Source organism: Eptatretus burgeri, chromosome 5 (assembly GCF_056783735.1).
Source record: "Eptatretus burgeri isolate ZD-2024b chromosome 5, Ebu_testis_v1, whole genome shotgun sequence".
Taxonomy (NCBI): domain Eukaryota; kingdom Metazoa; phylum Chordata; class Myxini; order Myxiniformes; family Myxinidae; genus Eptatretus; species Eptatretus burgeri.
In genome coordinates this window covers 63,783,130-63,795,980 of record NC_140965.1, presented here as the reverse complement: position 1 = coordinate 63,795,980, position 12,851 = coordinate 63,783,130, and the positions used below count along the sequence as shown (strand labels likewise).

The 12,851-nt window shown below is 43.7% G+C and overlaps 1 protein-coding gene across 8 annotated transcripts in view; it reads left to right on the top strand.

Moving 5' to 3' along the window:
• LOC147026560 (rho guanine nucleotide exchange factor 7-like) overlaps nucleotides 1–12,851 on the top strand; it is a 144,518-nt gene that overhangs the window by 97,831 nt on the left and 33,836 nt on the right. For 7 of the 8 annotated variants that reach the window (XM_085882090.1, XM_085882092.1, XM_085882086.1 and 4 more), the window contains 10 exons: nucleotides 1,399–1,478; nucleotides 1,682–1,776; nucleotides 1,953–2,048; nucleotides 2,169–2,291; nucleotides 2,549–2,687; nucleotides 4,217–4,276; nucleotides 4,845–4,991; nucleotides 10,511–10,597; nucleotides 10,850–10,928; nucleotides 12,052–12,188. In XM_085882090.1, the coding sequence (XP_085738216.1) occupies nucleotides 1,399–1,478; nucleotides 1,682–1,776; nucleotides 1,953–2,048; nucleotides 2,169–2,291; nucleotides 2,549–2,687; nucleotides 4,217–4,276; nucleotides 4,845–4,991; nucleotides 10,511–10,597; nucleotides 10,850–10,928; nucleotides 12,052–12,188 (1,043 nt within the window). The remainder of the gene's footprint in view (nucleotides 1–1,398; nucleotides 1,479–1,681; nucleotides 1,777–1,952; nucleotides 2,049–2,168; nucleotides 2,292–2,548; nucleotides 2,688–4,216; nucleotides 4,277–4,844; nucleotides 4,992–10,510; nucleotides 10,598–10,849; nucleotides 10,929–12,051; nucleotides 12,189–12,851) is intronic. The other variant, XM_085882087.1, reaches the window with a different exon arrangement.

The following is a 12,851-nucleotide window of genomic DNA, read 5'->3' as shown; positions in this document are numbered from 1 at the left end:
GACGTAAGCAATCTTTAATATATGTGGGTTTAATGGACATAAATCAAATATTCATAATAGGGATAAATCGAAGCATAATTATGAAAATAAATCAAAGCATGAGGTATTGAAACGTGAAGTAATTTACAGCTTAAAGTTGAGGCACCTCGACACACAGTTGCAAAAATGGACGAAGGGAGAAGATAAAATAAAAGTAAAATCCCGCCTATATTCTGGCACTTAGCTTCCGGTCCAGAAGTGATCTTTTAGAGCTTGACGATCGGACCCACATCGTCCTGCATGGGAAACCGCACCCGAAATGGTGTCGAGCCGCTTTCTGGGTGGGAAACGTACATGAGGTATTCGTGTGGCGGTATGCAACGCCTGCAACTTCTTTTCACGAGCGAACATGCCGACCGCTCCTCTCCCGAACCAGGTCCGTTCACCACGATTGCCCTCCTTCCTCCTAAACCATCCGACGAGACGATTTCTGATGCCCCGTGATAAGGCCATGAGGCACGTTCTTCTTCCCGCCTCAGAAATGTGAACACTTCACGACTCAGCCGAACACTCAATGGCTAGAATTTTGCTCCAGTGCATGAACAAATTTGCCTCAGCACAAACACGAGAATCATGCAGCCTTCTTCACCGTGTCGACAGGAAGCCAGCGAGCGAGGTCGTTTTTGCTTCCAATCCGTACCTCACACACACTTCTCTCTCCGATCCTTCTCACCTCATGCCCATGAATCATACACTCCAGGGGCGTGGTTTGCTAGTTGTCATTCCTGGAGGTGGGGTTTTCGCCTGCTTGGCATGTTCGGCTCGGTTGTTGTTGTTCTAAAGACTTGATTCCTTTTTATCGCCGGTCTTGTAAATGCACAAACATATGAAAAGGTCACAAGGGGCAATCACATACTGGGAGAAATTAACCTTAATCCCTCTCTAATTAACACAGCACCGCCCCCCATGCGGTGAGACGTAACAACTTAAGCTGACAGTTTCCCTACTTAAGTTGCATCAAAATGTCTCCTACCCGTCCACGGACCATGCGACCCTATACAATCCTTCCTTTGCTATGAAATTCCTCCATCTACCCCACAAACATAACAATATCTTACATTTCAGTAAAATAACTCCAATCCCATTATTTTTGGTGGGCTTTTATATGACTATTTATAATATCCCTCAGATTATAATCAGTCACTGTTAATTAGCTTTTCTTTAAATGATGCTGTTTATTAATGCCTCATTAAATGGAAGGTTCCCTCACAGACCAATATTAACTCAAGGGTATTAATTGCGTTATTGCTGAAATACTTGTGATGTTTTTTGTTTTTTTTTGCATCAATTTTCAACTGGATTTCCTTAAGGATCTCAAATGGAATTTTTCTCATTAGTTATTTTTTTCCTCGTTTGTAGAGCATCCAATATCACCAAATGCCAAGCATTCTGGCCGGACTGTGGAGTCTACAATGTCCACAAAAGGCTACTACAATGTGGTATGATCAATTATTGTCCAATGCAGTTCAGGTTCAAAATGCACAATTTAAAGTCGTTTTACGGCAGATTGGAGTAACTTGTATATCACTTATAAATCACTTTCTTTGTTGCTTCTTATTACTGTTGTAATTGTTGGCGTAATAATTGAGCATTCGGAATTACTTGTAAGCTTTTATGAGAGCAACTGTGGATGACCGTGCAGGTTATGCAGAATATTGTTGAGACTGAGCAGACTTACAGCAAGGAGCTGCAAACCCTGCTTTGTCAGTACCTCAGAGCACTGCAGGTGATAGAAAAGTGAGTTCATTGGCTTCTGCACTCCTTTCCGTCTTGCTCTTTCGTGCTGTCTCTCTTTTGACCTGCATCAGCTGCCTCCTCATCCTTCATTGCCTTTCCTTGCATGTTAAAGCCCTTTTTTTCTTTTTCATGTGCTACCCTTTGGCATTTGCACTTATCACTTGTTTGCATTGCAGGATTTCGCAGGCAGACACGTCTCTGCTTGTCGGAAACCTGGAAGACATTGCAGCCTTTCAGCAAGGTCTTGTGCAGTCCCTGGAGGAACTGATCAAGTAAGCTGAAGCACCTGTGTGTAATATGCATCTAGGTTATGGAGAAGCAACAAATTATGCAGAATTTTCCTGAATAACGCAATGTTGGCCTGTGTTCGAGAAATTTTCATGCTTTTTAAGGTTGCCCGAAATGCAGCAGAGGGTTGGAGGTCATTTTATGGCTGTAATGGATTGCATGTGCAGCCTCTACCTCACTTATTGTGCCAATCATCCTTCGGCTGTACGAGTTCTGCAGGACAATAGGTGGGAGATAGTCTCCATATATGGATTGGGGGGGGGGGACAGAGACAGAGACAGATTGTGTGTGTATATGTGTGTGGTGTGTGTGTGTGTGTGTGTGTGTGTGTGTGTGTGTGTGTGTGTGTGTGTGTGTGTGTGTGTGTGTGTGTGTGCGTGTGTGTGTGTGTGCGCGCGCGCGCGTTTTGTTCATTTTTGACTGGTTACCAATGTTGAAAGGGTGAGGACGAAAGTGAGTGATCATTGTGTTTTCTTGCCTGCAGTGAGGTTTTAGCAGAGTTCATGGAGAGTCGTGGGGCGAGCTCACCTGGATTACTCATTCTCACCACCAGCCTAAGTCGACCTTTCATGCGTTTGGAAAAGTACCCAACCTTGCTTCGAGAACTGGAAAGGCACACAGAGGTTCATGCATGGAACATCAACAGACTTGTGTATTGGCAGGGTTTCTCTTGTAGTTCGAACATACTTGAAACTGCATATGTGGGTAGTATCTTTCTCGGAAAGTATCTACATGCATTCCCTTTTAGTGGGACAGATAACAGCAATTTTTGAGAGGAATCGTGCAAATGATGATACAAGCATCAAATTTGGCACATTTGCTCTCCAGGGGATTTTAATCAAATCAGCCTGATTGGCCATTTGAAAATCCAAATTTTGAAAAAAAATAAAAATAAAAAAAAAAAGTCAATATCACGAATCAATGTTGGATGCTGGTTGAGATTGGTGAATGTTTCAGAAACATCATCAAAGACGGTGCATGGTCTGCACTGTGTATGCAAACATCATACACAGTGCATGGTCTGCCATGCAGTTTTCTTCCCTTTTCCGCGGAAGGCAGACACGACGTCACATCCAGTGAACGCATGCAAGTATGGGATCCCTCTAAATTTCTCAGGCCCTATTGCAGAAACTACCTCATGGACTGGAATCCATCGTGCCTTGGCTCCTTGGCCAAAGGCAATCCACATGTTCTCAAGACCGAGATCCTGTAAGGATGGCAGTACAGATATTGCTATGACTAGTACGTCCGTGTCATTAGCCTTAATGATAATGGACTTGCTACCATCCGTCGTTGCATCCCTGGTGTGTACAAATATTCGAGTGTCAGCTTCTTCATGACAACATGGAGACACAGCATCCAGTGACTTCCTTGTGTTGCTTATGGCTTCTTCTCCTTTTGTGACAATGACTGTGCTTGTCGTCTGTGCTTCACACATCTTTTCCGCAAGGAAGTGAAACAGCTCAGTCTTGTTGCTGTCATCTCGAAGAAAGATTCTCCAGTTACTTGGGGTCTTACTGGTTCCTGTCACTCTTCTTCTGATTCCTTGCCCCCTTTTCGACCTTGCCTCGGACTTCAGACTTGACCTCTTGTACACATCAAACACTACGTCCACCCTCTTGTACCTGGCACCATAGGATTCCACCTTTGGGATGATGTCTTCTTTAGCATAGTCATCAAATATCTTTGAAGTGCGTGAAGGTAGGGCATTGATAAGTGCTGAGCCATCAATGATGACTGCATCTCCCCTTGGTTCTCTGTCTGGGATGTTCACTTGCGCTTCAAGAATTTCAGCCAGCTCTTCTTCAAATTTTTTTTTGTTCCTCGATTAATTAATCCTGACTAATCCTGACTTCAAATTTTTTCGAAAAAATTTTTTTTTTTGAAATTTTTCAAAATTTGGATTTTCAAATGGCCAATCAGGCAGATTTGATTAGAATCCCCCGGAGAACAAATGTGCCAAATTTGATGCTTGTATCATAATTTGCACGATTTTTCTACTCTCTACTACACGATTAGGCACGATAGGTTTGGGTTTAAAATAGTAGGTGTTTTGTTTATTTGCTGGTCATTCCTTTGTCTTCTAACTGCTTTGCTGAATTGCAAATACGAGCCATATTTCCTCCCCCTCGCCCCTCTCTACCTTTGCTAGGATTCACATCCAGATAAAGCAGACATCCAGAGATCTATGGTGTCCTTCAAACTTTTGACGGTAAGGGAAGCAATGTGCGTATTCTTAACTGATAAACTAAACATGACAAAAGCATTAAATGATGCCTTTATTCAAGACAATTATCTATGGAGTTGATAGGTTTAGTGCATTTACACATTCTGTTTTGTGTTCCCATCCGAGCATGTTCAAAACCAAAATACTTTGTTGACTTGTCCATTGTCTCCAGTCCTTATAATTCATGTAAAGAGAGTATACTGATCCCATTTAATGTCTTGTAATTTGCTTTAAAGTATACTGATCCTTAGGAGCTCAGCTCGTAGTATGTTTACCATTAAGCTGTCCAGTCTGGGTTCCTACCCCGACAGTATCGGACTTGACTAAAACTTCGTTTTTTGTTTTTTTTTGTCTTATTTTTGTATATTGTGAAGAGGATGCTGCTTTGTCTGTAACTTTAATGGCACCTAACATTTGTATTACATGTTTTTTTATAACATCATCAACAACTTTTTCACCAAGTTGTGTGTTAAACTAACTTGAGGGAAAGCTAATAAGATGATGATCACACTGTGTAAATGTCTCCCTACCTTTGTCCTTTGTCAATCACCAGACACAGTGCATGGAGATGCGAAAGCGGAAAGAGCTGGAGCTACAGATATTGATGGAACCAATTCGTGCCTGGGAAGGAGATGACATCAAGTCTCTTGGTGGCATCACGTACATGTCCCAGGTCCTGGTGCAGACTGCAGGCAATGAGGTGGGTGCGTTAGGTTTAATTTCTTTCTGAGGTCAACGTTCGTTGAAGAGCTTGACTGGAGAGGGAGACAATGAAGCAGTGAGGTTCCGGCCTCACAACCCAGAATCCGTGTTTGATGTCCATTGTGGAGTGTCATTCCACTTGTGCCTTGAAAGTTTCAATTTTGTTAATATAAAAGTATGTTGCTTAACACATCAATGGTTTGGCCACCATTGTTATTTTGTACTCACCATTTCTTTGTGTGTTGTCAGACCCAATTTTTTATACCTCATTTTTGCATTAATAAAATGAGGTGCATTAATCGAGGAACAAAAACGATAGGCCACAAGAAACAATGTATACTCACAATGTATACAATGTATACTCCATCATCACTGCTCTCAAGACATTAATGTTGGTATATGTCAATCTTATGCTGTATGTTCTTGCATGGGGGAAGATAGATATTGGAGAAGACAACTTATACTGTACATATGTACACATTGTATGCTTACACATTGTAAGCAATAACAAACTGTGCTTCCCGATTGTCTTGGGTTGCTCAACTGCATTTGTTTTTTCATTTATTTATTTTCATTCATTTATGTTTTCATTTATGGACACTTTCCAATGGTTCTGTGATTTTTTTCCTATTGTATCGGCTTCGATGTCTGTCGGCATGTGAAATTTCAGCTTTCTACATCACCCAGAAGGTACCAAATATTAATATCAGTCAGTCAGGCAGTGGAGACGATGAGCTTTATATTATACCAGCGGGTTGTGCTTACACATGGTGTAAGCATATGAACCATGCTTCCCCATTGTCTCAGGTCGCTCACCTGCATTTGATTCTTTATTTTCATGTTTTAATTTGTTTTTTTTTCATTTATTTATATTTTTATTTACGGATATTTTCCGACGGTTCTGTGATTTTTCCTGGTGTATCGGTTTCAATGTCCGTCGGCACACAAAATGGCCATGCTTCCCCATTGTCTCGGGTAATTCAGCGGCAGTTTCTTTTTTCATTTTTTTTCTTCCATTTCTTTATATTTTCATTTATGGATGTTGTTTGAGGATTCTGTGAATATCTCCGGTGTACCGGCTTCGTTGTCCATCGGCACGCAAAATTTAAGCTTTGTACGCCACTCAGAAGGTACCGATCTTTAATGTCAGTCGGTGAGTGAGTGAGTCAGTCTGGTTAGAAAGAGCTTCATATATTACATATGAGCAAATACCACCTGTCGCTTCACTGACGGGAATACTAAAGGAGACGGAGCACGGGCCACTCACTCAGGGTGACTGAGCACGGATCGCTCGCTCAGGGTGATGGAGTACCAGACGCTGGTGGTCAAGCAGATGGTAGCGAACCCTGTCAAGAATTATTTGAGGAAAGACATTGCCTGGCACTGAGGGCAGCGTCACCCCTCGGTAGTTGTTGCTGTCCTGGTGATGACTCTTCCCTTTCCAAAGAGGGACAAGAAGGCCCCTCTTCCAGTCAGTCGGGATGATGCCTGTGTTCGAGGCATAGCACAGAATTGCATGCAACGACACAAGTACAACATTTCCACCAGCCTTGAGAAGTTCAGCATGGATGGCACTGATCCCAAGAGCTTTACCCCATTTCAACCGGGTCACCGCAGCCTGTGTTTCCACAAATGAAGGTGGATCACAGTTGATTGGAGGGTCAGCAATGGGGAGAGTAACACCCCTGCCATCCAACTCAGCAGCTGGTGGGTCAGCCTGGTGCAGCCGCTCAAAGTAACCGGCCCAGCGGACTCTTCTATCAAGAGCCCACCACCCTCTGCTTTCACTGTAGTACACCGAGGGATGGGCTTGGAGGAACGCAATGTATGAATTCCCATGTTAGCAGGACAAGAATCACTTGACCACAGGTGATGCTCTACCCCCTCACAGATTCCTTGCACGTAGGCCTCCTTGTCCTCCCTCAACATATGTACAGTTCACCCCTCAACTCCCTAAACAGCTCAGCTTTGATATTAAGTCTGGCCCTGTGACTAGTCAATGGTATCCAGTCTCCCTTGAGAGACAAATTTCTTCTCTCTTAGGGATAGGACATTCCAGGCACCCACCCAATGGGACCGCCTCAGGTTGAACCAAGGAGACCGCCGTCTGGTGGACGACACCTCAGCATCACTCCGCCACACACCACCGCAATCTGATCCAGCATGTTTACCCCATGCTTTTTCTCCGATCAAGGAATGGGAATCCCGAAAGCTTTGCCTCAATCCCATCATCCAGTAGGCTGTCCTGCGAAGGGCAGCAGCACAGGAGGTATGACCACGGAATGGGTTTTTTTGTTCTCTTTGCATTTATAGGTTTTGCTGAATGAAGTGTTTTACGGTGGCCGGAGTGCAAATCCTGCCACCATCTTCCTGAAAAAAAGTAACCCAACTGTAGGAGGACGTCCGCACAGACAGTTGGGCACTAGATATGGATGGCCATTGGCTCACAAGGAGCTCCTCCACCGTTTGACAGGTTTTGTTTTTAATCCTGCTGGGTGTCCATATCATTCACCCTCCTCACCAGAAAACCTGGTGGGGGAGACTGTTTCGTTGCCGACAACCCGTTGGATTGCGGGTCACACACAAACCTTGGACAACACTCTGCGTGCAGCTATCGAGACCACAAGACAGGGTGAATAGACTTGACAAGATGAACGTGGTCTACGAAATCCCCTGTCGAGACTGTGATGCCAACTATGTAGGCCAAACGTCCAATTGACTCACCACACGGTTAATGCAGCATCAGCAAGCTATAGCATGTGGAGACAAGCTTTCACTGGTAGCGGCACATTGTCACAATCTACATCACACCTTCACGTGGGAAAACACGACAGTTAAAGCCTCGGCACCCGGCAAAGCCAGCCGGGAAATTCTCGAAGCATAGCTTTCGGGCACATGGTTGATTTACTGTCACATCGACCTGCATGCTGCCTATCGAGGATTACGCAATCGCCCACAGTCCCCACCCATGGGTGCAAGGGCCAAACACAATTCACAAACCCGGATCAAACATGGAGCATGACACTGAACTTATGACCCAAACGTCCAATCCGGAAGCAAATCCACCCTCCAACCCCACTCTCTTTATTACATCCGTCCCAAACCTCACCCTGATTGGTCCCTCTCACAGCCCAATTGTGACACACAGCTCTTCCCGTTGGACATAAGAACAGTTCACGTCTCTGTAGCTGCACGTGTGGTGTTTTAAAATATTTTACTTCTGAGGATGGAAGATAGTGGTCTTCTGAAACTTCGTGGTTTTGGTAAAGAATTTTATTATTCTTTTAGACTCAGTGTGTTTTTACTCTCCTTACAAATATATTGTTATGGATTTCAGAATCGGATCCGATTCATGCACACAACATCCAGGCCCTCCGACAGTTATTAACATAAATGCATGTTCAGAATAGACCGATTCCTTTGTCTGGTGGGATTCTGACTCTTTCTGGCGTTGGAAAAGGATATAGAATAGATGCCCTATTTTTCTTATGGGATCAATTTTCCTCTTTACGACACATTCATGACGTATGATTTTATGCCAGTTTTTCATTTCCGCATGAGCGATATTCGCCGTCGATGCACGCGAGATATTGCCATTAGCCCGATGGAGATTCATTCTACCCCTTTCCATCAGGACGCATTGGCTTGGAAATATATGATTTATTTACACTTTGGACTTACAGGACATTTGATGAAACACACCGCGGGCTTTTCATAGGGTGGTGGGCTTTGGATCCTAGGGTCCTGAGTTCAAATCACGCTCAGCTGTTGAATTAATACCAGGTGGGGTTAACTCGACCTGTCATCCTTCCAAAGTTGGCAAAATGAGTGCCAGCATGCTCTTATACTGTGTCGGAGTGGCGACCCATCCTGGATTGTGCCCAATAGCCAAGGAGACTGCTTAGGCAGCACCAATGCTCTGCACAGAGTATTGTCCTAATGGATGGATGGACCGCGGGCTTTTCCTGAGCAGTTATGCTGATGGTCAGACTGGCTGTGGATAATTTACCACGGGCATCCACCTTTTTCCATTGACGTTTGACACCCCGTTCGGCAGTTCCTTGGACACTGACTGGCTCTTGTTCGTGTTGAGCTGAATGAGGAGGTGGTGGTTGCCGTTGATGTTTTGTGAGCCCTTCACGTTTTCGCTCAGTAATTCTGGCAAATGGCTGCTTTCTGGCATTCGTCCAGTGCTCCGAATATGGCGTTGTGAGCCAGGCCAGTGTTAATTGGGAGTTGCATCTTGTTCGATGCTGGTGAAAGAATGATCGCAGGGGTTGAGGTTGGAGGTCAGGTGCAGCAATGCGCCAATAGGCAAGATGGATTTGGCTGAAGTCTGCTTGAGGCTCCGCCCACACTGGTCGCCTATAAAAAGGACGGGAGGGCGGCCTTCCTGGTGGTGATAGCTCCTGACGGTTGGTGACAGCTCCTGACGGTTCCTTACAGTTCCTGACCGTTGGTTACAGCTCCTTCAGCTCCTGACGGTTGGTGATGGTTGGACCGTTCCTGCTGGTTCTGCTTGGTACCTGGCTCTTGGCTAGCCTGATTCTTGGTGTCCCTGGTTCCTGGGGGTGTCGACATGACGTCAATTGGTGTTCGAGCCTGTTTGTGGGTAGGTGCATGGCGAGGCAGGGCACTGGCAGCGGACCAAGGCACACTCACACATTTTGGGTTGTTTTATTGGACGCATCACGACTTCTGCCTTGGTAAGCCGAGACTGGATTTCTTTCCCCCCTGAATGATCTGCTGGGTACCCATGTCTAGTGTATAATTGTTAAGTAAGGCATAGTGATAAACATCTGCTCTTTGTCTATTTTTCTATCAATGCCTGTTTAAGTCTTTATTTGCTTGATACTATTTTTATTGATTTGAATTCATCCATTTATACCACAAGGAAATAAAAAGTTCTTCAGTTTATTTATTTTTCTTGATAATAAATTCCTTGCTGACGTTTCTTCCTGTCCGTGATTGTCATTTCCTTCCATTGATCCAGCATTGTCCGAACCTAGATAGACTGGGAGATTATAATTCCTAAACTAATTAACCTGTCGTAGTCGACGTGCACCAGCGGTAAACGCTCGGCCGCCCAACTTAAGATCTAATCAAGATAAGATAGGTGCATCGCCGACGGTGCGTTACCTGGTCAGGAGGCCAAATTTCCCAGTCAGGCGGCCATTTGACTAGACCTCCAGTTAAACGGCAAAATTAGACGGTGCACACTGGAACTCGTGGTTAACTGATTGGCATTTGTGGTTGTTAAGCAACCCACCATACCACGAAGTTAATTGTGAGCGGTAGCCCCAGGTCCGGTTGTTCCGTGGAGAAACGAGGATTAACCCCCTCATCATACACTCGGTACCGTGGATATATATATATATATATCCATGCACTTTTATTATTTGGGACATTAATAATGTGCAAAACATGCTTCTTAATATTTCTTTCGATTTTCTTCATGTCTCATTTCATGCACTCACCTGACATTTTTCTCCTTTGGATACCCCCTAACTCCCACAGGAGAAGGCAGAAAGATTTTTGTTACTATTTCCAAATGTCTTGGTCCTGCTTTCTGCCAGTTCCAGGATGAGCGCATTCATTTTCCAGGTATACATAGCATCTTCGCTCATTGTGATGTGTCCCGGATCGCTTTCAGTTGAAAAGCCCACGCTATTTTGTCTGTCTTATTTCGTGGTTCAGGTTATTGTGGTCGTCTGTACTGCAGTTGTTGCTTTTGTAAAGACAGTATTTCTGTTGCTCGCTCATTCTCCAACAAAACGACTTTGTTTACAAGCTCAAATCTCAACCAACAGCACTCATGTTGTAGTTTCATCCTGTGCTCACCCTTATCATGTTTAGGGTCGGCTACCTCTCCATGGTCTGAATGTCATCAAGGTGGAAGATGAGGATTCCTTACGCCACTCTTTTGAGATTTCTGGTACATACGGGTCGTGTTCGTTTTAGTTTTTGTTGTTGAAAGCTCTCATGGATATGTTGCTGTCTCCCACAATTCTTCGTCTCTTCTGAATGCAGTTTTCTTTCTTTTGTCATTTGTTGGTTCCACATATCTGTGGTTATATTTCCATTTTATTTCCACCCTTCTCGTTTCAGCCTCTGTCAGTTTTGATGCTGATTTGAAGTCGTTTGTTCATGTTTTTTGTTTCAACTTTGTTTGGAATTGCATACCAATAGTTTTTGCTTCCAATATAAGCAAAGCTTCTCATACGCGTATTGAGGCTTGTAGTGTAGCTTGCATCATGATTGCAATGACTATCCTGAAGCAGAACACAGTTTTCGATTTCAGTATCATCCATGTAGATTGTATGGCTGATAACCCTGCGTTTTTGGCACTTTTTAAAAAATCTATTTTTAGTTTCCTTAGCCCGTTATTCTTCATCAGACGATCAAACTATACATTTGGTGACCACATGATCTCCAGATGCAAAGCCTATTGGGTGTCGAATCCACAGTGGAATGCTGAAACAAACCGTACACATTTTACTGTTCATAACCTGTCGGAAATCTGGGCCAAATTTGTAAGGCGCAATACATTAACCAATTCCATGTGGCCAAACACATATTAGGTGATTTACTTGATCCTTGAGCAGCTAATTTAACTGATTTGATGTTTGTCTGCAATAAATGGAATGTTAATCAAACTATGCTAACAGCCGTGGGAAGTGAGGACAAGCTAACGTTTTGGATGTTAACTCTTCTTTGGAGCAGCAAGACGAAGAGTTAAAGCCTGAAACGTCAGCTTCTCCCTGTTACCCATGGTGGTTAGCATATTTTGATCAACGTTCTGTTGATTTCATCCATTGTTCTACCTGTCCGCCGATGCAGAACAGCACAAGCCTTCATGATTAAGACTAATTTTCCTTTTGAGTTGATGTTTGTTGACTGCAATATTGCGACAATGGAAAATGTAGGGGATGGGGTGGAGAAAGAGATGTCTTTTTATTTACCCAAGGTTTAAAAAGAAAAATCTATGTTTAATTTTATTATTAAAATCTGAAATAAAACAAATTTACTTTTTGCTTGCTTCTTCGATGTCTGTTCAGGCAGTTCTGTGGATCGATTGATGATCAGCTGCTCTAGCTCACATGATGCACATGAGTGGCTGGATTTACTGCAGCGCCATGGAAAAGGGACGACTGTGAGCGGCTCAGCACTTCTGAAGGCTATGCACTCTCACTCTGTGAGCAAAGTGCTCGAATACTTCCTTTGCTTTGTTTTGTTTTGTGTTGATTTGTTTGCTTTGTTTTGTTTGTTTATTTGTTTTGCATTAGGATATTTATTAATTGTTGTTTGGCACTTACAAACAATATTTAATTTCAGATGAAAGAAGAAAAAAAAAAAAGCTCATATCTTAAATCAAGAGGACATTCCAAAACGATGTGGGCTTTTATGAAGGTGAAGATGTCCCCTATGGGTGATTGCAGAAGAAAACGATGTTTTTTGACACAAATCTGTTCAATGATGCTTATCCTCCTCATACTGAACAGGCAAAGCCTGTTGTTGGCTTAGTGGTTCGGGTGGCGGCTTGGGATCCGAGGGTCCTGAGTTCAAGCCCCCGTTGGCCACTGAATTGATATACACCAGGAGGGTGACTCAGCCTGTCATCCTTCCGAGGTCGGCAAAATGAGTACCATTGTACTGGTAAGGGGGATACTGCATCAGCGGCATAGCCGCGTCCCAACCAATGATGCAATCAGCAGCCACAGGCTGCACACGATAGAGAGACTGCACAGGCAGCTTTACTGACCACAGAAGGTGCTTACTTTTCGTGGAAAGAGTTTGTAAGCGACATTGTTGCTCACTCTGTATATCACGAGATCCATTTTGCTCGATGTTTAAATGC